Source organism: Oryctolagus cuniculus, chromosome 15 (genome assembly GCF_964237555.1).
Source record: "Oryctolagus cuniculus chromosome 15, mOryCun1.1, whole genome shotgun sequence".
NCBI lineage: Eukaryota > Metazoa > Chordata > Mammalia > Lagomorpha > Leporidae > Oryctolagus > Oryctolagus cuniculus.
In genome coordinates this window covers 81,948,296-81,974,033 of record NC_091446.1, presented here as the reverse complement: position 1 = coordinate 81,974,033, position 25,738 = coordinate 81,948,296, and the positions used below count along the sequence as shown (strand labels likewise).

The 25,738-nt window shown below is 51.3% G+C and overlaps 1 protein-coding gene across 1 annotated transcript in view; it reads left to right on the top strand.

Annotated features, from left to right (window-relative positions):
• The window catches only part of VSTM4 (V-set and transmembrane domain containing 4), an 87,730-nt gene extending 62,555 nt beyond the window's left edge, over window positions 1–25,175 (top strand). Inside the window, exon 8 of the mRNA XM_051837553.2 lies at window positions 23,953–25,175. Coding sequence (XP_051693513.2) covers window positions 23,953–24,078 — 126 coding nt within the window. The 3' untranslated portion in view covers window positions 24,079–25,175. The remainder of the gene's footprint in view (window positions 1–23,952) is intronic.
• Window positions 25,176–25,738: the final 563 nt, after the last annotated feature.

The following is a 25,738-nucleotide window of genomic DNA, read 5'->3' as shown; positions in this document are numbered from 1 at the left end:
AGGAACTTGTTTCACAAGCAAGGGGGAAGCCATACTCAGAAACGTCTAAAACAAAAAGTGGGCCTGTTAGCATGAGCCTACCTTATGAACACCCTGAAGAACCTTCCAGAAAGCATGCCACGGCTGTGTGCTTTGAAATATTTCTAGGTTTACAAGGGTTGTAAAGACGGTATGGAGAGATTGCGCTGCGCCCTCCACTTGACATCTCTTAATGTCGACACGTTGCATAGCTATGGTGCATTTGTTGAGACTAAGAAAGCAACTCGTGTGCATTGCTGTTAACCACACTCGGGACATCAGTGAGGTCTCGGCACTTTTCCACCGATGTTTCCTTCCTGTTCCAGGAGCCACTCCCGGGTGCTACTTTGCCCTGCCTTCCTTGAGCTGTGAAGACTAGTGGCCAGTCATTGGTTGGCATGTGCCCTCCCTGGGGTTTCTCCAGGCGGAGCTATGGGGGTGGGTGTTGTGGCACAGCAAGCCCATGACGCTGCTTGGGAACGCCTGCATTCCGTTACTGGGAGCCTGGGTTGAGTCCCAGCTACTCCGCTTCTGACCCCACTTCCTGCTCATGCGCACTGGGAGGCAGCAGGTCATGGCTCATGGGCTTGTGTCTCTTCCACCCACGTGGGAGACCTAGAAGGCACTCTTGTTACAGCCTTGGCCCAGCCCTAGCTGTTCCAGGGATTTGGGGAGTGAATTAGCAGATGGAAGATCTGTGTGTGTGTGTGTGTGTGTGTGTGTGTGTATCTCCGTCACCTCCCTTTCAAGTAAATGAAAATCAATGAATAAACAGTAAATTAAAAAACAAACAAATGGGGTTATAGGTTTTGGGGAACAACCCGCAGGTACAGTTTCCTTCTTGGGAATCAAGCTGGGGACACATGGTGTCATTGTGTCTTTTTTTTTTTTAGATTTATTTATATATTTGAAAGTCAGAATTGCACGGAGAGGCAGAGAGAGAGAGGGAGGTCTTCCATCCACTGCTTCATTCCCCAGTTGGCCACAATGGCTGGAGCTGTGCCGATTCAAAGCCAGGAGCCAGGAGCTTCCTCCGGGTCTCACACGTGGGGGCAGGGCTCCAAGGACTTGGGCCATCTTGTATTGCTTTCTCAGGCCATAGCAGAGAGCTGGATCGGAAGTGGAGCAGCCAAGATTCGAACCAGTAGCCCACATGGGATACCAGCACTGCAGGCGGTGGCTTTACCCACTATGCCACAGTGCCGGCCCCATCATTGGACAGGCAAAGTTAGACAGTGAGATAGAGAGAGACAGAGAGAAAGATCTTCCTTCTGTTGGTTCACCCCCCAAATGGCTGCTACAGCCGGCGCGCTGCGCTGATCCGAAGCCAGGAGTCAGGTGCTTCCTCTGGGTCTCCCATGCAGGTGCAGGGCCCAAGGACTTGGGCCATCCTCCACTGCCTTCCCAGGCCACAGCAGACAGCTGGACTGGAAGAGGAGCAACCGGGACAGAATCCGGCGCCCCGACCGGGACTAGAACCCGGAGTGCTGGCGCCACAGGTGGAGGATTAGCCTAGTGAGCCGCGGCGCCGGCCCATCAGTGGGTCTTAGTAGCAGTGGTCATCTCAGTTGCACAGGGAAGGCCCTGTCCTTTCCATAGGCTTCCTGCTGGTAACTTGCTCTTCTTCCCTTTCTTTCCTTACCCTGCTGGCTAGAAGCCAGTCTCCTAAGCCCATTTCACCCTCAAGCTAAGGGGAGTTAGCCTCTGCCCTTCCGGAGGGAGCAGTGACTGTGTTAAAACCACACAGTGGACCGGCACCATGGCTCACTAGGCTAATCCTCTGCCTGTAGCACCGGCACCCCGGGTTCTAGTCCCGGTCGGGGCGCCAGATTCTGTCCCGGTTGCTCCTCTTCCAGTCCAGCTCTCTGCTGTGGCCCGGGAAGGCAGTGGAGGATGGCCCAAGTCCTTGGGCCCTGCACCCCATGGGAGACCAGGAGAAGCACCTGGATCCTGCCTTCGGATCAGCGCAGTGTGCTGGCCGCAGCGCGCTGGCCGCAGCTGCCATTGGGGGGGTGAACCAACAGTAAAGGAAAACCTTTCTCTGTCTCTCTCTCTCTCACTGTCCATTCTGCCTGTCAAAACACACACACACACACACACACGGTGACACAGCCTGTAGGGGAAGTGTGCTACGGCCATGAGAACTCTGCTCCTCCTTGGGTCTCTGCCCATCAGTCTGGCGTTCATCAGTAGCTCACTAATGGGCATCTTCTCTCTTTCCTCATCTTGCTACATTTCCTGTTTGGAATTCTAAAGTAAGTCCAAGCTGTTCCAGTTTTCTCATTTATTCATTAATGTCTTAGTACGAGTGTAGGTGCATGGAGATTTGGGTCATTTTAAATCATAGTGTCATTTATTTTGCTGCAGTGTTTTTCAGCAGGTGTGTGTGTGTGCAGGGGAGAGCGAGAGAGAGAGAAAGAGAGAGAGGAAGAGAGAGGGAGAGAGAGAGAGGGAGAGAGCGAGAAAGCCTGTCATTGCTATGCTACGGTGTGTGCGCACTGAAGCGCCTTTGACATCTGCCGGGAGCGTATGCCATAGAGTGCTTTTGCATGTCGTCGAATTTCATTTTCACAAGCTTCCTGCCTCCACCCCCAGCTGGAGAGGACACACAAGCTCTCAGTTGTCACGAGAAGTGACCAGTTCCTACCACCCACAGGGGATGGCGTCCCCAGTCTTGAACCAACAGCTTCCCGAGTTCTCAGTCTGATGGACCGCCGCCTCTCCTTTCTCCATTAAACATAAACAAAACTCAGCCATGCCCCGTCTTGGGTCCAAAATGCCACCCTAAGCAGTTTTTTGCCACTTAGGAGAAGGTTGGACTCAAGAGGTTTTTCAAAAGTAGCCGCCCTGCTGGTTGTACGCTTTTGCTGTTGACTTCTTTGTTGGTGTTTGTTTGGGCTGGCTGGCCTCTCTGGCTGGAGACCCCACTTAGGAAGTTCTTATTTTCTCCCCGGGCAAGCAGATCAGGGTGGTTATATGCATTGCAAAAAGGATTTGTGGCCTCATGGAAGTGTTCCCAGTAACAGTTATTTGACTGCTAAATTATCCCTCAATCACTGAAGGAATGAAGACTTTAAAAAGTTTATAGCAGAATTTCCAAAACCAAGTCGATTTGGATCCCGGTTTACACCTGTATCAGTTCACAACCACGCAAAGAGCTGAGCTCAGCTGGGCCCCTGCAGCACCAGCAGAGCAGAGACAAAAATATCTGGCCTGGCTTCAGTGGATTTTGGTGAATATTAAGATTTATTTTCCCAGGAGGCCATCGTTGCCCTCAGTCTCCATCCGGTCAATATTTCTCTCTCCGATCGATAAGTCTTGATGGGGGCTGACGCTGGGGTCGATAGCTACCTGTTGACTCACACAGGCCTGAGTGAAGAGTTGAGAAGACAGCTCGGAGGCGTGTAGTTTTAGGGGGCAGCTGGTACCGGCTTAGGGTTTGATTCTGTCAAACTTGCTTCTTTTGCCACCGTTACCATAACACGGTGCGTCCTGGAAGAGATCCAGGGCCGCAAAGTTCCCAGCCCCTCTTTCTAAAGTCGGCCTGTCTGCCCATGCTGACCCACGGACCAGAAGGAAGAACGCTGATAGGAAGAATCTTCACTCGCTGAGTGTGTACTGTATACCGGCGCCTCTGCTAGGTGCCGGTTCACTCATTGGAACCACAACACCAGCAACAGCCAAGCACTCACGTTTGCACACACACACACACACACACACACACCCTTGGGCATTAATTAGCAAGTAGGAATCTTTTCCCCTTGTTTCCTTTGTCATTTGCAGGACGTATGTCTGCTATAGATTAACAGCGGTCAGAAAACTCAAGGAAAAATAAGGAGCAGGTGATTGGCTCAGTGGTTGAGATGCCCATGCCCCACCTCCAAGTGCCCGGGTTCAATTCCTAGCTCTGGCTCCTGACTCCTAATGCAGACCCTGGGAGGTGGCACTGATGGCCCTGGACACTGGGTCCCAGCCACCCATGGGAGACCAGGGTCAAGTTGCCAGCTTCCAGTTTTGGCCTTGGCTCATCCTGGGTTGTGTGGGCATTCGGGGAGTGAACCAGTGTACGGAAGTTTGTTTTGTCTGGCTCTCTCTCTCTCTCTATTGTCTCTCTACCTCTCAGATAAATTTTAGAAATATGGATAGATATAGATATAGAGAACTCAATAAAAAAAAGAGAAAAGCAGTTTAGATATAAGCAATGCATTAAAACTAGTCTCACACCTTTCTCCTTTTTTATTTATTTATCGATTACTTTTCTTTTTTAACAAAACAACCAAACACGACACGTTTTGTCCCGGTCCTGCTGTTCGGGCAACAAGGCTGCGTGGATGGGGCAGGCTCCTTGTGCGCTGCCTGCCAGGCTTCCGTGTCCAGCGTGAGCTGCTCTTTGATACCTCTGGGGTTCCTCGTGCTTTGGAGCCTGCCGAGCCCGTGGAGCTAATTCACACACTTGCAGGAAGAGCTGCCCCTCCTCCCAGGCCTCAGGAGAGACAGAGGAAGGCAGAAGTGCACTTGAGATTGGCATTGCGATGGGTCAGTTATTGATCTGGAGGCCGAGTAGAGGAAAACAAACGCAGGAGCAAAACCGCAGCGTTTAGAGGGAAAACGCAGCAGGGAACGTGGGAGCTGGAGGATCCTCCACGTCCCCAAATGAACCGACGGAAGTGGAGCCAGGGCTGACCATGGCGTTCAATGAGAACCCGCCTGCCCCAGTGCCCCAGGCCTCCCCGCCGCACCTGAGAGCCCGCCCTCGTGCAGACGGTGCTGGGGGAGCCAGAAGGGCCATGGCACCAAAGGCCAGGCTCTTGTCCAAGGAGAAAATGATCTCTCGTGAGAAAGATGCCAAAGACAGAACAATGGGTACCAGCGTGGGCTTCAGTACAGCTCGGATCCCAGAGTGCAGGCTTGTAGCCGCCTCCCCCACCCCTTCCATCCTCTGCATCACTGCCCAGGGACTCTTCCAAAACACAGCTCCAACCGTGCCATTTCCCCACCTAAAATCCTCAGCTGCCCCCCCCCCCCCCCCCCGCTGTCTCCTGCCTGGAACACGATTCCTGCAAGTAGCAGATGGGAGGCCGTCATCATCCGTCTCACTCCCTTGGTCCCACCCAACCCGCTGGAGCTGGGCCAGGAGCTTCCTCCTGGTCTCCCACATGGCTGCAGGGGCCCAAGCAATTACACCATCCTCCACTGCATTCCTCGGTACATCAACAGGGAACCGAATTGGAAGTGGAGCAGGCGGGACTGGAACCTGTGTTCACAGGGGATGCCGGCGTCACAGGCAGTGCCCTAACCCACTGCTCCACGATGTGGCCCACGTAGCAGCTCTTCTGCCCGCATCCTGGACACTCCCCTGGCAGGCCCACAGGCACCCCAGGTCCTCATCCCTTCCCCTCCACCTGCTCCCCCAGAATATCCTGCCAGAATATCCATCCAGAACCTGCGTGTGCTGTTGTCTCTCGCCCCTCGTGCACGAGTCCGTGAGCCCGTTGGTGACTGCTCAGTACGCCAAGATCTGTCCCTTTCCTCCCACCTTGATGCCCTGGCTGACTCGAGGGACCTCCTCCTCCCAGCTCCGGGCGCTCCGTGGCCTCTCCGCAGGCCTCCTACCGCACCTCATCTCCCTGGATTCTCGCATTTCCTGTTCTGCACCTGAGTCTTGTTTACCTGCCTCACTTGACTTTGCTTCCTCTTCCCAAAGTGACCCCTAGTTTGCTTTTTAACAAAACTTTTTCTTAAAGACTTATTTATTTATGTGAGAGGCAGAATTATAGAGAGGGAGAGAGAGAAAGAGAGAGATCACCCATCTGCTGGGTTATTCCCTAGATGGCCGGAATGGTTGGGGCTGAGCCAGGCTGAAGCCAGGAGCTAGGAGCTTCTTCTGGGTCTCCCACGCGGGTGCAGGGGCCCAAAGACTTAGGCCATGCTTCACTGCTTTCCCAGGCCTTTAGCAGGGAGCTGGATGGGAAGTGGAGAAGCTGAGACTCCAATTGGTGCCCATATAGGATCCTTGCATCACAAGCAGTGGCTTACCCTGTTACGCCACAGCACTGGCCCCTGGGGTTTCTTATAAAAGTCAGACCTTGTACACACTTCACATATGCAAACCTTGGGAGCTGTGCTTTTCTTTTTAACTGTGGTGAGCTACAAGTAACATAAGACGTGTTGTCCCAACCATTTATTTTGCTTAAAAAAGAATTGCATTATTTCTTTGAAAGACAGTTAGAAAAGAGGGAGAGACAAAGAGACAGAGGTCTTCCATTCACTGGTTCACTCCCCAAATGATTGCAAGGGCTGAAGCTAAGCCAATCGGGAGCCAGGAGCTTCTTCTGGGTCTCCCACACGGGTGCAGGGGTCCAACCACTCGGACCATCTTCTGCTGCTTTCCCAGGCCATAGCAGAGAGCTGGATCAGAAGTAGAGCAGCCAGGGCTTGAACCGGTGCACATATGGGATGCCGGCAGTGCAGGTCAGGGCTTTAACCCATTGTGCCACAGCGCCGGCCCAACAGTTTCTAAGCGCACTCATGAGCAGTGGTGAGCGCCTTTGCGTTGCTGTGCAGCCGGTCTCCAGCACTCCTCTCGCCTTGGCAAGCTGCATCCCTGCTCCATTAACCAGCTTCCTAATGTCCACGCCTCCAGTGCAAGACCATCATTCTCCTTAAATATTTTTTTCTTTAATTAACTTGAGAGGGAGAGAGAGAGAAGGAGCGAGCGAGCGCAAGGCAGCCCATCTGCCAGTTCACTTCCCAAATTCCCACAGTGGCCAGGACTGGGCCAGGCTGAAGGCAGGAGCTGGGAGGTCACTCTGGGTCTCCCGCATGGGTGGCAGGAACCCAACTACTTGAGCCCACACTGCTGCCTCCCAGGGTCTGCAGCAGCAGGCAGCTGGACTTGGGAGTGGAGCTGGCATTGAACCTGGGTTCTCTCACGGGGGATGTTGATGTCCCTGTTGGAGTCTCAACCACCAGGCCAATGCCCTCCCCTGTTCTACTTTCTGTGGTGTGAATCCGACTGCTCCTGAAGCCTCATCGAAGGAGAATCCGTTTTATCCTTTGGTGACTGGCTCACTTTACTTGGCATCCTGTGCCCCAGATCCGTCTGTGTTGCAGCGATGGGTCAGAATTCCCTTCCTTTGTGGGGCTGAGCAATGCTGCCCCGGGTGTGTGCAGCACGCTCTGTTCATCCATTCGCCGCCGTGAACGCGGATGTGCAACTCCGTACTTGAGTCCCTGCCTTATTCTTTCGGGCATACACCCAGAGTGGGATTACTGGCTCACAGGCTAAGGCTATATTTAATGTTTTGAGTAACCGCCATAGTATTTTCCAAAGCAGGTGCACGAGGGGACAGTTCCATCAATACCATAGAAGGGCTCAGATTTCTCTACATCCTGACCCACGTGTCCTCTCTTCCCTCCCCTCCCCTCCCCTCCCCTCCCCTCCCCTCCCTGCCCCTCCCCTCCCCTCCCCTCCTCTCCTCTCCTCTCCACTCCTCCCCTTCCCTCCCCTGCTCTGCCCTCCCCTCCCCTCCCCTGCCCTCCCCCTTTTCTTCCCTTTCTTTCCTTTTTTTGAAAGTAGCCACCCCAATGGGTGTGATGCGGTATTTCTTTGCAGTTTTGATTTGCACCATTTCCGTGACGATTAGTGATAGGCATTTCTTTCATGTTCTCATTGGTCGTCTGTGTATCGTTTATGAAGAAATGTCTGTTTAAGTCCTTTCTTCGCCCATTTTAAAGCCAGGCTGCTTGTTTGCTGTGAGGTCGTAGAACTTCTTCATATCTTTTGGGTATTAACTCCTTATCAGATAGATAATTTGCCAGTATTTTCACCCATTCTGTAAGTTGCCTTTTTACCCTGTTGACTGTGTGATTTGATGCTCAGAAGTTTTTTCTTGGGAACTGATTTTTGTTTTAAAGATTTATTTATTTTAGTTGAAAAGCAGAGTGAGAGAGAAAGATTTCCATGCACTGGTTCACTCCACAAAAGGCAATGGCTGGGGCTGGGCCAGGCCAAAGCCAGGAGCCTGGAACTCCATCTGGGTCTCCCATGTGGGTGCAGGGGCCCAAGGACTTGGTCCATCTTCTGCTCCTTTCCCAGGCACATTAGTAGGGACCTGGATAGGAAGTGGAGCAGCCGGGACTGGAACCTGTGCTCCGATGTGGGACACACACATCACATCCACTGCACACAACGGCAGTCCCTGTCCCTGCACTATGACAAGAGAGTTCAGCCCACTCAGGAGAAAGGCGGCTTGTCTCATGTGTCAACAAAGAGAAAATTCACCAGGAGACGTCCATGTGGCTGTGTGTCTCCCTGCACACCTTCCCAGGAGAGCTCCGCCTCCCACAGCCAGCTACACAGCCTTGCCCTGTGATCTCCCAGGGCCAATCACAGATTCAGACAGGTGGGAACAGGTGCCTGAGACCTGGAGTTTAAATTCCACTGAAGTCTCCCCTCCTCTCGTGGAAAGTCAGCGATCGGAGCACACGAACGGGACCTTGTGTTAGCAGCTCGTGTCTCTGCTGCTTAACTGGGAACCAGAGTGGTCAGCCCTGGCTGGACCCCTGTGCCTGGTGGCAGAGAGAGTCCCTTCTCTTGGCTCCGTCATCACCATGGAGAAGGCACCGCCAGGGCCGAGTTTTTCTCTGGCCGGTGGCGGGATGGGCTAGGCACCAGCGATAGAATTCTGAGAGGAATTTAATAATAACCCAAATCCCCGCAAAATTGTTTCCAGAGGACATGCGTTTTAGGTTTCTTGAAGGATGTTTATAATAAGCCGGAGAATTTCTCTTGTTGTCGTTAATGTGCTAGAACTAGTTTCAGTTAAATTTTACATGAAAAGGATATATTAACCTGCATAAAATATGTTCATAATCTCGATTTAAAATTAAAAAGAAGGGGGAAAAAAAACCCCACAACCACACGTACGATATATTGCCCCCAAGTAAAAGCCTTGGGAAAAACATGAAAACTTTGCTTGTACCACACTAGTGCCGTTTTTACAGAGATAAAAATTCTATGCTCCCCTCGGTACACATGTACATCTCATTATTGTCACGGGGAGTTATGTATGTTGGCTGGAGGGAAGAAGAGGCGAGGCTTCCGAAGAGCTGAGAGAAAGGGAAACAGCAGTCGTTTGGTTTCCAGGCTCCTCTGGTCCGGGGAGAGCCGGGGGCTGAGCCCTCGGGCAGCCCACTGTGGCCAGGATCGCGCCTCCCCGCACCGGAGAAGCGAGACTGCTCTGAACGTGTCAGTCCCTTAACCCTGAAGCCGCTGACACCTCCACCAAGGTCGCGCAGCCTGTGCTGAGACCCCTTGGCTGCGCTGCTGGTGCCAGAGGCCAGCAGAGGATGGCGGCGACTCTGATTTTTGCCGATGGTGGGCTGAGCACCGTGCAGGAGGCTGAGAGGATGAGGCAGCGCATTGAGCATGCGTGACGGAGCCCCTGTGGGGATGTGGGCCTCCCGGCAGCAGGTGCGGCTGCCCTGCCCTTGTCCAGGAGCATCGTGTGGCTCTGTGCTGAGAGACAGATGGTGACCGTGGACGTGGCCCCTCGGGATGGAAGTGTGCTTCTCCTTCCTGTCCTGTGTCGTCCATCTGCTCCCACTGCTTTCCTACGCTTGGGTCCATTTGTTCGCCCCTCCCCCAACCTTTGAGCCCCCGCAGGTGCAGTAGCTCGGGATTCCCCTGATGAAGGGGAACAGGTGTGGAGAGATGGATGGGGCCCGGGCAGGGGCACAGCCCTGTGAGTGACCCCTCCTGGTGGTACAGCGCCCCATGCACCCAGGGGTCCTGGAGGGGACCCCCTCAGGGGCAGGCCCGTCCCCCTGTGCCTGCAGGGGTGAGTGCCCCCTGCCCCCGCCCCCCTCAGAGTGCGAGCTTGTTTTCCGGCTCAGCTCGGCTGATTTGCTGCCTTTATTGGGCATTTCGTTTCCGGGATCATTGCACTTCAGGGAAATTTTTTTTTAACTTTGCACTCTATTTTATTTTTTGTAATACATCTCATCTCATGAAACAATCTCATTTTATTTTTTAAGCCTCCTTCATTTGAAACCTCAGTTTTGAGCACAGAGTACTTCGGAGTTGTTATTAAAAGACTTTTTCAATCTCAAATGGAGAATACTAGAAATGAAGTGGCATTTTTGGAAGGAAAAAAAAATCATCAGCCTATCTGTAATGTCGAGCTAGGCACACGAAATAGCAGTCAGATACAAAGAAACATCTCTGTGTGAAATTCCGACAGTATGTGTAAGGGGACATTCTTCCCCCTAGCCAGATTCAATTCTGATTTACCGTTATAGCTTCCTAAAGGTAAATCACCAACAAGCTTATGGGATGAGCACAGGTGCTAAGACGTGGCGTGGTGAATTAGAGAGAGAGAGTGCATGGAAGAAGCCATCAGCTCAGTCATCAGTGCCCATTGTGCGTGCCGTGGATTCTACAAACGGTCAGGCCCACCTACCACAGCTTTCGATTTGGTCTCAATGCCTGGTTTGGGTCCTGTATGCCATGTCTATGACCTAACACCACTGTGATGATGATGGTGATGTTGGTGGTGGTGATGGTGGTGGTGATGGTGGTGATGACCATGGTTATGGTGATGATGAGGGTAGTGGTGGTGGTGATGGTAATGGTGGTTATATTGTGGTGATGGGTTGTGATAATGATAATGATGGTGATATGATGGTGAAGGTGATGATGATATGATGGTGATGGAGGTGATGATGGTGATGGTAGATTATGTTGTGGATGATGGTGATGTGATTATAATGATGGTGGCGACGATGGTGATGGTTATGGTAGATTCTGATAATAATGATTGTGACAGTGAAGGTGATGGTGATGAAGGTAGCGGCAGTGGTGATGATGAAGATATGATGGTGATGGTGGGTGATGATGATGACGATGACAATGGGTATAATGATGGTGATGAGGGTGGTGTTGGTGATAAGATGGTGGTGATAGTGTGGTGATCATGATGGTGGATGATGACAATTACAGTGACAATAGTTATGATGGTGATGAGAGCAGTAGTGGTGGTGGTGATGATATGCTGGTGATGGTGATAATGATGGTGGATTATGATGATAATGGAGGTGACAGTGAAGGTGATGGTGATGAGGGTAGTAGTGGTGTTGATATGATGCTGATGGTGATAGTGATGGTGGATTATGGTGAACATGATGGTGGTGGTGGATGATGATGATGACAATGACAATGGTTATGATGACGGTGAAGAGGGTGGTGTGATGGTGATGATGACGGTTATGATGATGGTGATGAAGGTAGTGGTGGTGGTGGTGGTGGTGATGATAGTGATGGTACATATGATGATGGTGGTGGTGGTGATAACGATAATGTGCACATCCCACATGGAGGCACATGGGACAGCCTTTGTTGTCCACATCTCACAGATGAGGCAGAGGAGCCACAGGATGGGAAATAGCAGCACAAATTACTCTCTATCCCGGGTATGGTAAAATTCACCCTCCTAAACAAGTCACCCGGCCCCAGGTCCCTGTTCTTCCCCATCATGCTCTGAGCTCATTGCCTTTGGTCAGAAGCACTCAGTGTGCTGGTTCTCAGCGTGTGTCCTGTCCTGACCTCGCTGTACAGGTGAAACCATGGTGAAAGTAGCAAAGGCGGTTGGAGTGTGGGGTCGGGTATAGGAGTAGGCTGGCAATTGGATATTTGCATCTGCAGTGGAATTTCTTCCTTGGGCTCTTAGTTCTCTGAGGTGGTCTCTGTTAGGAATTTGGCTTATCATATCCTAAACATTTTTCTATATAAAAATATATACCCACATCTATTCCCAAAGTTCACATACAACTGACCCACTCACTGTAGCTCATGGCTATCCGTTTCTGTGTGTCAAGTTCCCTGAAAATATTGGAGTGGCTCTTTCTGCAGCATGAACGTATTGAGTTGCTTTCTCCTTGGCAACGTATCGGGCACATCCTCCTGCAGCAGTGTGTGTAGACGTACATCTGCCGATTCTTGTAATGAAGGCAGAGTGTTACGGTGACGTCATTTCTTTAATCAGCTGCCAACTCGTGGCCATTTCAGGTGCTCTCGTTCTTAGGATGGATGTCCTAGGGGGTATCCCTTCATCCGTCACTTATTTAAGGTATTGCTGGAGGGGAGAATTTTAGGAGTGAGGTTAGAATGCAAAAGCGTATCCTCATTTCTGATTTGATAGAGTCTACCCGATCACCTTCTGGAAGGGTTTCCCCATCTTATTCTCCCACAAAGAATGGAGGTGACCATTTCCTCGTCCCTTCCCCAATATAGGCTATTATCTACCTCTCACCTATATCTGTTTATCATCCATCTCTATCTGCCATCCATCTCTGTCACCTATTATCTATCATCTGTGTCTATCACCTGTATCTATATCTTTATCAACAATCTCTGTCATCCATCTATCATCCAGATCTATCTGTCTATCTATCTATCTATCTATCATCTATATCTATCACCTCTGTCATCCATCGCTCATCTATGTCTGTCATCCATGTCTGTCTGTCTGTCTATCATCTATATCTATCACCTCTGTCATCCATCGCTCATCTATGTCTATCATCCATGTCTGTCTGTCTGTCTATCTATCATCTATATCTATCACCTGTATCTATCATCTCTGTCATCTATGTCTATCTATCATCCATCACTCTCTCTCTCTCTCTCTCTCTTTCTCTCTCTCAGCTACCTATCTGTCTACCTCTCCTGTATGTACTGATGGGTCATCTGTTTATATTTAAACTAGGAAGTTGAAAACCCCCTGCAGATTCTGTCCGACTCCAAGCAGTAGAACCCAGGTGTCCTAGTTCTCAGTGGAGCATCTTCCTGGAGCCCTCTGGAGAAGCTGAGGGACAGTAAAGAGTGTCTCATGCTGGGGAGACGAGGCGTCTCCTCCACCCCACACTCCTGCAGCCAGGAGTGCCTTCGGAGGGTGACTTTCTTTCATTTTGTCTTGCTTGGCGTAGTGTATCTCCCACGTGCCAGGTCCAGGTCTGACCTGGATCAGGCATCTTTCTAGGGGCTGAGGGTTCAGCCGGTAGCATCCAGAGAGAAGACATCTGGTCAGCTGGGAGTCAGCGTGGGGACAGTATGTAGCATGTGAATGAGCAGCCACTACACATCGTGGCTTTGTTTCCTGGAGAGCCTGATGATCCACCACTACCCACACACCTGGCTGCAGCAGTGAGTGGGACGGGCACAGTCACGGCTTTTGGTTGGAGGCCAGGGGCAGGCACTGGCTCTCCTTACTACGTATTGAGCTGGTGTGCACACCGTGTCTTTGCCTTCATTTCTGCATGTGTAAAATGAGGGTAATAGTTTCTGCATAGAGTTGTTGGTGCACTAAGAAGGTATTGGGTGCTATTGCCACTGTCTAGTGGAGGAAGACAGACAGTAACCAGTGGACGATGCCTTAGAAGGCCAGGGAGTGATGCGTGCTCTGAGAGCAATAGGAGCCAAGGAAGGATTGCACTTGATGGCATTGGGGCATGCTGCATGGGAGCAGAGGCCTGATAAAGTGAGGGAGCCAGGCACGCTGAGACATGGGGGAAGAACAGTCCAGACAGAGGGCACAAGTGTGGGCAAAGGCCCTAAACAGGGAGAGCTCCCCACTTCCATCCAAGAAGATACACCGACACCAGGGTGCCTGGGGGCCCGGGTAGCCGGCGGTGGAGCAGGCTGAGGGGGAAAGGGATCGTGGATGAGATCAGGACGGGTAGGATCCTTATCCGTCCTGAGCTCTGGAGAAGGACTGCAGGTTTTATTCTAAGTGTGGTGAGAAACCACTGGGGAGCTTTGTGCAAGGCAGTGGGGCAGGGGGGTTGCCCATTTAGAAGGATTATCCTTCCTGCTATTAGCAACACAAGCGCTGGATTTATGTGACACTGGCCTGAGACCCCGTAGCACGGAGCAGGCGATGGTTCCCAAAAAGGCTCTGAGTGTCTCCTCTCTGCTTCTCACATTGCAGAGCAGCCGGCTGTTCAAACAAGTCTCACTGACACCTATAATCAATGAAAATAATTAGACCTATAAATAATAATGGGAATAATAAAATAATAAAGATAATAGCAAGAGGTGGGCACCTGTGTAGCACTTACCATGCCCAGGTCCCAGGTGTCTGTAGACTCCAGCTCAGATTTGCCAAGACATGCCTTAGTCATAGTTGCATGCTGGATCTGGGAGTACAACTGAATTCCAGCCTCACCTGAGTGGGGATTGTGCTTTGAGTTATACCCCTAGAGCCAGAGTCCCCAGTGGAACAGTGGCCTCCGACCAAGGCAATGTCGAGAGACCCCAGTGGGACCTCTCCATTCTACCCAATCCGGCACTCATGTTTCCACCTGTCCAGCAGCCACGCCCAACCAGGGACCTGTGGCTGCCGGGCACACAGCCTGGCCAGAGCACTTCCACTCAGCGCCAGACAGACTGCACCTGCTCCTGTGTTGGAAGTGCGGAATCTTGGCGGTGGCTGAGGCTGTAGAGAAAGGTTCAGGGCCACTTGAAAACACCCTTTCCCTTCCCCTCCATCACCCTCCCCATCAGTGGCAGCTCTGTCTATCTGGGTTCTGTAGCTTCGAGGTCTCTGTCCCTCCACACCGAGCCAAGCCCCATACCCTCGAGTGGTGTAGACAGGCTATAAACCCTCGTGTGCTTTTTGTGCCAATGACCCTGCACTCTGCCCCATTAGGATCTGCAGCCTGCTTTAGGGGTGGGGGGGGGTCTATAGGCACCATCTTGATCACCCACTTGTCAGTGGTACCCATGAGCCCAGGAGGATGAGTCCTGGCAAGGCTAGCTGGCTCTGAATCCAAGCCCCAAGCTGTGAGTTTGTGAAGTGGGCGAAGTCATAGGCAGGGTTGATTTGAGGATTGAGTGGGACGGTGAAGACTAGCTAATGTTTGCTGAGTTCTGGTCTTAGAAGGACCAGTTCTCAGCCACCATACACTGCTAACTCTCAAAGCCACTCCTCGCTTGTATTCTTGGCCCCTTGGATTAAGTGCTATCTTGGAAAGATACTTATTTTGTTTGTTTCTATTTTTCTTTAAGATTTATTTTATTTATTTGAAAGGCTAAGTGACAGAGAGAAAGAGAGTGTGTGTGAGAGAGAGAGGGAGAGGGAGAGGTCTTCCATCCTCTGGTTCACTCCTTAAAAGGCCATAATGGCCAGAGCTGGGCCTATCCGAAGCCAAGAGCTAGAAGCTTCTTCCAGGTCTCCCACGTGTGTGCAGGGGCCCAAGCACTTGGGCCATCTTCTGCTGCTTTCCCAGATGCCTTAGAAGGGAGTTGGATCAGAAGTGGAGCAGCCGGGACTTGAACCAGCGCCCATATAGAATGCTAATGTCACAGGAGGCAACTTAACCCATTACACCACAATGCCAGCCCCGGCTTTCATTTTTATTTAGCATAACACCAGAGAACTGTACATTGTTTCTTCATAATAAGCTCAAATATAAATAGGAATGCCAGTTGGCCAACCCATGGAGCTCAATATTAAGTCAAGTTCATATGCAAGGCATGTTGATTGTAAACAGCACCAGTAGGGGCCATGGCATGCTTCTCATTCCTGGGTTGGGACTTTACCGAGACTCACTGAGGATGCTGTATTGAACACTGCTTTCTGAACGCACAGCCCAGCCTCCTCGGTGGCCACAGCTCCACGTGCAGTGGCTGTTGTGAGGGCAAGAGTTTGTTTTACCAGTTACTCCTCTGTTGAATAAAAAATGAGCACTTATCTGAAAGGGAGAGGAGTGAGTCTGCCCCTGGGGATTTGCAGTTCCCCCTTGGGCAAGTCGATTCTTGACAGTGTAGCTCTAGAGAACTGCAGTCAGGTTGTGTTTTGTCTTTAACTCTAAGGTGTCGTAGTCTGAACGTCCCTTGTCCCAGGTCATTGATCTGTTGCTATGCTGATGGTTTGACCCAACTGAACTATCGGCGCTGGAGAACTTGCACTGACTGCAAGTGCGTTTTTCTTTCATTGCTGCCACTTCTTGCGACTTGCGCATCCACCTGCTATCCCCGTGTGAGATCCTCTTGTTTCGCAGGCGTCTGCGGAACGGAGTGTGAAGTCTCTCCCTTCCAGCAGGAGCATGAGCGGTCAGCTAGAATCCCGGCAGCACACCCACAAGATGTAACACGCAAAACGACCCGCGGGGAGCTCAGCAGTCTGTGGTGTGTTCCAAAGAGAGGCACAATCTCCCGCCTCCTTGGGGCTGGCTTCCCTAGTCACTGTGGTTTCCATGATCATCCCTCTCAAAGCAGGTGGAAAGAAACGTCTGCATTCTTGGCGAGAGACCCAGCGTGGAGGCGTCTGGGTAGAAGAGAGGGACGAGGGATGATGGGCAGGCCGACTCCAGCTCTAAACCCTCACACTCACTTTCTACACCTGGAGTCCACATGCGCATCACGGATCTGTGATGGTTCTTCGCTGATTTTTTTTTCTCAGGAGAAGTGGTGCTTATGTGAGAATTTAATCTGGCTCAGCAGTCGTCCACCAGCGCTCAAGTTTGAGCCTAGGGGGCGAATGTTTGGCCTAGCACAGAAGTGGGGAGAATGCAGCCTATGGGCCGTTCAAGGACCCTTAAAATCATCCGATCTGGTCCCATGCCAAGGCAGCTACAGGCAGGACTCAAAATTCAGAAAATCTACAGCAGGCTGATTTTTAAGTTGATATTTTTGCATGGCCTGCGAGTGATGCTATAAATCTCCAAACGTCCTTGGCAGAGAAAAAAGACGCCCCTCCCCCCACCCCGGTCCAGCAGTTAAGCTGCCTGAGTCCCGTGTCCCACTGCCTGGGTTCGATTCCCAGCCTTGGATCCTACTGCACTTTCCCGCCAGTGCAGACCCTGGGAGGCCTGGCTCAGGTGGTTGGGTCCCTGTCACTCACACAGGAAATCTAGATTGAGTTCCTACTTCTGTATTTAACTCAGCCCAGTCCTGTCCATTGTGGGTATTTGGTGAGTGACCCCAGCAGATGGGGCCTCTCCATGGGTCTGTCTCTCAAGTGAGTTTAAAAACAAAAAGTTCGAGTCTAGGACTGGGGAGTTCCTGAAGGTCGAAGTGCCACTGACACCTGCTAGAACAGCTCAAAGAGAAACCAAGCACCGACAAGAAGGCTGAACAATGGAAACTTCCACGCTTTGTGAGTGGGAGGCCAAATGACACACCCTTACCCCATAGTTTGACAGTTTCTTTTTTTTAAGATTTATTTATTTGTTTGAAAGGCAGAGATAAAAAGAAAGAGAGAGAGGGAGAGAGAACTGCCATCGCTGGTTCACTCCCCAGAGGGCTGCAACAGCCTAGGCTGGGCCAGGCTAAAGCCAGGAGCCAGGAGCTGCTTCCTAGTCTCCCACATGGGTGCAGGGCCCATGTACTGGGGCCATCTTCCACTGCTTTTCCAGGCACACTAGCAGAGAGCTGGATCGGAAGTGGAGCAGGTGGACCTCCAACTGGCCCCCGATATGGGATGCCGGCCTTGCAGGTGGCAGCTTAACCAGTAATGTCACAACACTGGTTCCTTCTCCTGTGAGAGGGCAGCAGGCAGTGCGGAGAGCCACCCAGAGCCCAGGCGCATCGCCTGCCACCAGGCGGCCACTTCCATTCAGCCCCGAGAGTGCGAATCCCCACACCTCCCCACCCCCGCCCTGGCCTATTCCACTTCACCTTGTAAACAGATTTGCATTTGGAGTTAAGATATGTGGGCACAAGACAGGGCCACTGCCAGTACCTGTGGCATCTTTCTGTAGGTTACCAAAAAAGTGCCCTTTGTGTGGGAGTTTGGCCTGGAGGTTAAGATGGCGTTCCCCTCTCAGAGCACCGGACTCAGCCGCTTCTCCCCACACGAGAACGCTCTGTGACTTCCTAACGGGCCTGCTGGGACTTCCCAGCAGTGGGTGCAGCGAATACAACCCCATGCGGCCGTGAAGCTGAAGCGGAGAATCAGGGCTGGGAATCCCGCTGTCGCAGCCCCCTCTCTGCACCCACTGGAGCTGTGCCGAGGGTGTTCATTATTGGAGTCTGTGCTCTGAGCGCTGATGCCCTGTAGGTCTTTGGTTTCCTAGGGTGTGGGTTCCAGGACCCCCGGGGACACCCCAAATCCACAGATGCTCCTGTGCCTTATGTAAAACAGTGCCGGGGCCGGCGCTGTGGTGCAGTGGGTAAAGCCACCGCCTACAGTGTCAGCATCCCACATAGGCACCGGTTCGAGTCCTGATTCCTCCACTTCCGATCCAGCTCTCTGCTATGGCCTGGGAAAGCAGTGGAAGATGGCCCAAGTCCTTGGGCCCCTGCATCCACGTGAGAGACCTGGAAGAAGCTCCTGGCTCCTGGCTTCGGATTGGCACAGCTCCAGCTGTTGCAGCCAGTTGGGGAGTTAACTGCCTTTCCTTCTCTCTCTGTGTAACTTTGGCTTTCAAATAAATAAATCAATCTCAAAAACAAACAAACAAACAAACAAACAAAAACACCAGTGCACTATTTGCCTATGCACTCACCCTCCTGTATAAATCAAACTACAGATCATCTCTAGAAGACTTAGAATACCTAATGCAATGTAAGTGCTGTGTGTTGTTCAGGGAATGACCACAGGCAAAACGTCTGTAATTGATGCGGCTTCTGTTTTGAAAGGTTCCAATCCCCTGCTGGTTGAATCTGTGGATGCAAAGGTGCAGACGTTGGGAGCTCTCTTGACTCCAGCCGACCCTGCTAGCCTTCCGTCACCCTGAAGAGTAGGATGGGAGGGCCTGCACTGTGGCACACGGGTTAAGCCCCTACCTGCGATGCCAGCATCCTGTATGACACTGGTTCGAATCCTGGTTGCTCCACTTTTTTTTTTTTTTTTTTTTGACAGGCAGAGTGGATAGAGGGAGAGAGAGACAGAGAGAAAGGTCTTCCTTTTTGCCGTTGGTTCACCCTCCAATGGCCGCCATGGCTGGCGCACCCTGACCGGGACTCGAACCCGGTGTGCTGGTGCCGCAAGGTGGAGGATTAGCCTATTGAGCCGTGGCACCAGCCCTGCTCCACTTCAGATCCAGCTCCCTGCTAATGCACCTGGGGAAGCAGAAGAAGATGGGCCAAGTGCTTGGGGCCCTGCCACCCACGTAGAAGACCTGGATGAAATTCCAGACTCTTGGCTTTGGCCTGACCCAGTCCTGACTGTTGTGGCCATTTAGGGAGTGAACCAGGGGATGAAAGATCTCTTCCTCTCTCTGTTCCTCCCTCTCTGTCTGTTACCCTGCCTTTCAAATAAACACATAAATCTGTAAAATGGAAGAGTAGGGTGGGGACTTGGTGAGGGTCATTTTGGCACTGGAAACTAACAGGGGCTCCCTGAATCATCTGCAGGGCCCACCTGCCACCCTCTCAAGTTCCAAATTGCCACAGGCGCCAGCAGTAACATTTTAAAGCTAAATCCTAAGCTGGGTTTGTCCAGTCAAGACTGCAATGAAGTTGCAGCACCCGAATAAAAGGTGGCACCCTGCAGAGCGTCCCTCTGTCCCACTGCACTCAACCTGGCTCTGTCCCTTTGCAATCAGCTACTTTAACTAGCAGATTTTCCTTCTGTCTCTGGTTTCCTACCAGTGCCCCAGCCCTGCCTTGTCCTACTGATACGCCAGCATGTGCGCAAAGCCGCTCCTCCTCCTCTGACGCACCCAAGCCTTCTAGCGAAATGCCAGCGCAAAGAAGGTACTCGGTGAGAGCTGGATGGAGTAGACCCTTGCCCCCTTTCATGGGCCGTTAGGAATTTTATTTCCAGTTAAACAAGCTGGAGACTGTAATTAAACACATGGCTGACGGTGCTGGCCAAGCGCGCCTGCCAGGAAAACAATGGGGTTTTTAGAGATGCCAGGGACTGCAGCTCCGTGTCTCCTCTTGGAAACTGTATACACTTCGCAACCGTGGGCCTCCCTCCTGTGTGCCGCCTCATATCTTCAATCGAATTATTATATTCCAGAAATATGCATAAGGGAAATGATTCTACACATTTTATTGTGGGCTGTTGCTTGTAGCAGTAATTGAAGTACCTTTCCCACTTATGAAAGTACTAATTTTATTTGTTTTTATTGCTTTCCTAGATGCAATTATTTATTTAGTGTGCTTGGGCTTTATTCAATTATGTTTACCATAGGAACATCATAAAAATGTATGAAAACAACACATCAGCCACGCCAGCCTGGTGACCTGTGTTGAGAAAGCTGGTGTTATTTTTCATATCCAAACGTAATGAAATAACTTAAGAATAAACAGATAATCTACAGTAGAAAACAATGCAATCGCAAGGTAACATAATAAAACGCCTGGACAATACGATTTCATGAATCCGGGTTCTAAAATTTACATGAGTTGGGTTTTGAGCGTTTCTTTGAGGACACATGGCATTTCTAAATGGAATCATTATAATGCGAAATGTCATTAAACCTAAAGGCAAGAATGCAAACGGGGTTTTTGTTGGTGGCTAGGACATGGCCAACCAGGAAGCCATGTAGAGACGTTGGGTGTGAGGGCACAAACAGAGGCGCTCATCCCCGCCAAGTCCCTTAGCTCTGCGATTGAGAAGGGGACGGGAGTCCGGGAAGGTCGCCCGCCCGTCACCTCCTGCAGGAAGGTGCTGGAGTGGAGGAATTCCATAGGCTCCATTCGCCTCCTGCCTCCCAGCCTTATTAAGCTTCTTCCTCTCGAAAGAAAACAGGTGTTTTGCTTTTGCATTCTTTTAAAGAGATTTTCATCAAATGGGAGTGGTTTACTTGTCCGCAGTTTCCATGAGAATTTCCACGAGATGACTGAGGTATAGGCACAACATTAAAAGAAGAGAAGCAAAAATCAACAACAACAAAACCTACCACCAACAATCACTCAAAAACCCTAACGTTAACCTACGGCTTGATCGAAAGCTGCGCTGCCTATAAATGAGTGGGAGGCTGCGACTGTGAGTTAATGACCAACTTTTGGTTTTTAAATTAAAAATTAAAATTAATAAGTGGGGCCAGTGCTGTGGTGTGGTGGGTAAAGCCGCTACCTGCAGTGCCGGCATCCTATATGGGCGCTGGTTCGAGTCCCGGCTGCTCCACTTCTGATCCGTCTCTCTGCTATGGCCTGGGAAAGCAGTGGAAGATGGCCCCGGTTCTTGGGCCCCTGCACCCATGTGGGAGACCCGGAAGAGGTTTCTGGCTCCTGGCTTTGGATTGGCTCAGCTCTGGTCGTTGCAGCCAATTGGGGAGTGAACTGGAAGAAGGAAGACCTCTCTGTCTCTCTCTCTGTCTCTCTCTCTCTCTCTCTCTGCCTCTTCTTCTCTCTCTGTGTAACTCTGACTTTCAAATAAAGAAATAAATCTTTTTAAAAAGTTAATAATCGCATTGTAGAAATACACGTGCCGGCTACAAAATCCAAGAGGCGCCGACACAGCAACACCATAGTGAGTGTCTCTCCAGACAGCCCATTTGCTTCCCTAGAGGGGGCTGTGGTTAATCGATTATCTGTTCTAGATGGGATCCCAGGGTCCCCAGGAGTTTCTCTGTATGTAAAGCACCTGTTCACATGTCCACTCACATGCGTGGACACATCCATGTCTACACAAGGACGGTACATCACACAGGGTTCACAGAGATTGCCCCAGGGACTCCGTGGTGAAGTCCTGGTCTCCTTCCAGTGTCCACTGGAGCATTTCCGGTGTTGTGTTTATCCCAAGAAATACATCCACCGTGAATATGTAAGGGAATCTGTTTTGGCAACCTTTGAAAAATTAATTAACTGAATTAATTATTTTATCTACCTATTCATTGTGAAAATGCTTTGTCGAACACTTCTCCCAGTAGGCGTTGGCCGTGATGCTAAATAGCACTTTGCTATTCGCGGTCTGGGTGGTGCATGACAGCGAGGAGCTAAGGGACTGGGAAGACAGATGTGGGAGCTGGGAACTTGATCGAGGTTTCCCACACGGCTGGCATGTTTTCTTGCTGTCTCTGTGTTTTTTTTTTTTTTTTCTTTTCTTGGTTGTAAAAGTGCTTTCCAATTTCCTGGTGTTAATGTTTATAATTTATATTTTTCTTTTCTTTTTTTGACAGGCAGAGTGGACAGTGAGAGAGAGAGACAGAGAGAAAGGTCTTCCTTTGCCGTTGGTTCACCCTCCAATGGCCACCGCGGCAGGCGCGCTTCGGCCGGCGCACCACGCTGATCCGATGGCAGGAGCCAGGTGCTTCTCCTGGTCTCCCATGGGGTGCAGGGCCCAAGTACTTGGGCCATCCTCCACTGCACTCCCTGGCCATAGCAGAGAGCTGGCCTGGAAGAGGGGCAACCGGGACAGAATCCGGCACCCCAACTGGGACTAGAACCCGGTGTGCCAGCGCCGCAGGCGGAGGATTAGCCTAGTGAGCCGAGGCGCCAGCCTATAATTTATGTTTTTCCGGGACACTACCATTTCTAAAAGTTCCCAACAAGGTCAAGAAAGTCATCTTATTTTTTTTAACTTCTTTCATTTGCACTGTATCTACTTTCCTACTTCCTATATAATTTATTTGTACATTGCCTCTTTTTATCTTAATGTACTTTTCAGTTTATTTGTGTTGGTGGCATTTTCGAAGCACCGACTTTTAGATACTTTACTTTTTCTGTTTTCTGAGTTATGCAGTCTGGTTTTGTTTTTATTGGTTCCTTGCTTGGGATTTCCTTACATCGATTTGGCTCTTGTTCTCACTTGTGTTGGATGCTCAGCCTATTTCATCCTGATTTTTTTAAAAAATATTTTTCTTTATTTATTTGAGAGGTAGAGTTACAGACAGTGAGAGGGAGAGAGAGAGAAAGGTCTTCCATCTGCTGGTTCATTCTCCAAATGGCTGCAACAGCTGGAGCTGTGTTAATCTGAGGCCAGGAGCCAGGAGCTTCTTCCAGGTCTCCCACATGGGAACAGGGGCCCAAGCGCTTTGAGTATTAATTTTTAGAGTTTTTTTTTTGTGTGTGTGTGTGTGTGTGTGTGTGTGTCTGTCTTCACATCTATGTTTTCCTTTTGGTTGGAGACTGTTTTCAGTGGTCTCACATTTAACCACTCTTGTGAATGTTCTTCGTCAACTTGCAAGACAAGTTGCATGCCGGAGCTGGTGTTGTGGTGCAGATGGTTAAGCCACCACCTGCAATGCTGGCATCCCATATCAGGGTGCTGGTTGGAGTACCGGCTGTTCCGTTTCCAATTCAGCTCCTTACTAATGCACCTGGGAAAGTTCTTGGGTCCCTGCCACCCAAGTGGGAGACCAGGATGGAGTTCCTGGCTCCTGGCTTCAGCTTGGCCCTGCCCTAGCTGTTGCCAGCCCTTTGGGGAGTGAACCAGAGGACTGAAGAAATGAAACTTGGTTTCTCTTTGCAGGGCAGTGTTCTGTATAAGACAAGAGATCGCTCTTAGTAGTTACATTACTGGGTGTTATATGTCCCTTAAATTGTTTTAGTCCACCTGTTCCTCTGCAAGTCTCCCAAATGCCATGAAAATGCGTGCATGCCGGGGGGTGGGGGTGGTGGTGGTTAAGTCACAGGGTGGGGATGCCCACATCTCACATCGGAGTGCCTGGGTCTGAGTCTCAGCTCCACTTCGCATTGCAGCCTCCTGCTAATGATGTCCCTAGGAGGCAGCAGTGGTGTCTCAAATAATGGGGTCCCTGCCACCCTCTTGGGAGGCTCGGATTGAGTCCTGGGCTTTTGGCTTTAGCCTGGCCTCAACCAGCTCTTGTAGGCGTTTGGGGTGTGAACTGGTGGCTGGAGGCTCTCTCCTCTCCTCTCCTCTCCTCTCCTCTCCTCTCCTCTCCTCTCCTCGCCCCGCCCCTCGCCTCTCCCTCCCTCTCTCTCTCTCTCTCTCAGAGAGACAACGCATGCTGGATGAATGAGCATGTGACAGAACTCCGCGGGGTCACCTAGAACTCTGCTTTGTCCTTTCACAGCCCAAGATCGCCGAGGAGAGCTTGACCTACGCCGAGCTGGAGCTTTCCAAGCCCCACCAGGCTGCCAAAGGCGTCCCCAGCAGCACCGTCTACGCGCAGATCCTCTTCGAGGAGAACAGGCTGTAACGGCGCCGTCTCTTCCGCAGTTGTCTTCCCGCACCTGCTGCCCAGTTATTTATGAGACCTTGGACACAGAGTCCTTATTTTTGTATTTTCACTTGTGCCTTCTGAGTGTGGCGGGACCCCCTCCCCCTCATTCCAACGGCCCTTGCTGGTGCCTTCAAAGAGGTACGGGGCTGCCCTCCCCAAAAGAACAGGGACCACAGCCTGTGGCCTGGGCCAGCAGCTCCTGGGCCTGAGCGCTGAGGAACCAGGACTCCAGCCCTGCGGGCCTCCCACGAGATTTTCTGCTGAGCCAAACCCTGTCCTCTCTCTTTCTCTCCTCTTTCCTGGGTTTCCGTGTTTAAAAATGTTTGTAAGATGTCAGTGTTAACCTGCCAGTCGTCCTGGCCCTGTGATGTGAAGTTCCGAGTACATAGCTGGAGCCGTGTATTATAGGCCAAAGGGTGAGAGATGGAGAGAGAGGGAGCCGTTGGTTTCCGAAGGTCAGGCCCACGAGAGCCCACTGGTACGCACCCCCCCACCCACGATTCCCTAAGGCCGCAGGCCAGGAACAGCAACATTCTAAAGGGCTCAGCTCCTTCAGCCGGGTGCACCTGCCCTGATAGATAAACTCCCCTTAGGGGGTCTTGCTCCCCGCTTCTCTAGAGGGGCGGAGAGCTTTGCCCCCAGTGGACACCCTGGAGCAAGCGGCCACTCCCCAATGTCCCAATGTCTCAAGCTCCGTCCACACTCTTTGGAAGCCCACGCCTGGGAAGGCAGAGGCTTTGGCTAGGTTCCCCTTGGGGTCGGGGCATAGCAAGGGCAAGGTCACCCTGGAGACCCTCCTCTGGCCACATACATGCCTTGCCCATCTCGGCGTGTGAATGCAAGTGAGTTAGGGTGGCAGACAGGAGCCACAAGCTGTGGACCTGTGCGACATGCTGGCATCCGGGACCCGCTGAAGGCAGATCCATTCAGGAGGAGGTACTGGGTCAGCTCTTCGTTACGGACATTCCTGGATGTGTGGTATACTCTGGGTGGCTTTTTTACTGCACACTATAGAAATCGTTTGGCTATGTAATGGACCATGTATATACGATAAATTATCTATTTTAAACACAGCTAAGGTGTGCGTTGTACCCCGCTCTGTAGCCATGCGACCCTGAGTTTCTGGTCCCCTGACAGCCTCCGTGTTGTGTGAAGATGACTCCGTCTCTCCCGTGGTTCTTGGAGATAATGACTATGGCCAGATTCGCTGCACACGTGCTTGGTGTTGGCATGCGTGCTCAGGCCACACTGCATTTTCCAAATGCAACGTGGGATACTGTCAAAAGCTCTCGGTACAGTATGAAGGGACGTCGAAAAGTCTGTGGGAGAGGAAAAGCGGGAGGAAAAGCTAAGTCGAAACGGGGTCACAGATGTTTGAAATGCTCGCATAGTTTTTCCACGGTGTACATTTTCCATAAAATTGTTGAAGACTCCTCGGAGCTTTCAAATGCGAATATTCGTCCACGAAGACTCAGTCCCGTGGGAACTCTCCCAGAGACCACAGCAGCTTCTGAGCCCCACCTGGGGTTATTGAGAACGATCCAGATGCAAGCACGGGAGGATTTCCCAGAAGCAGGAACGGGGCTGCCCCTACAAAGCCGAAGTCCACACTGTCCCGGCCACACCTGCGTCTTCC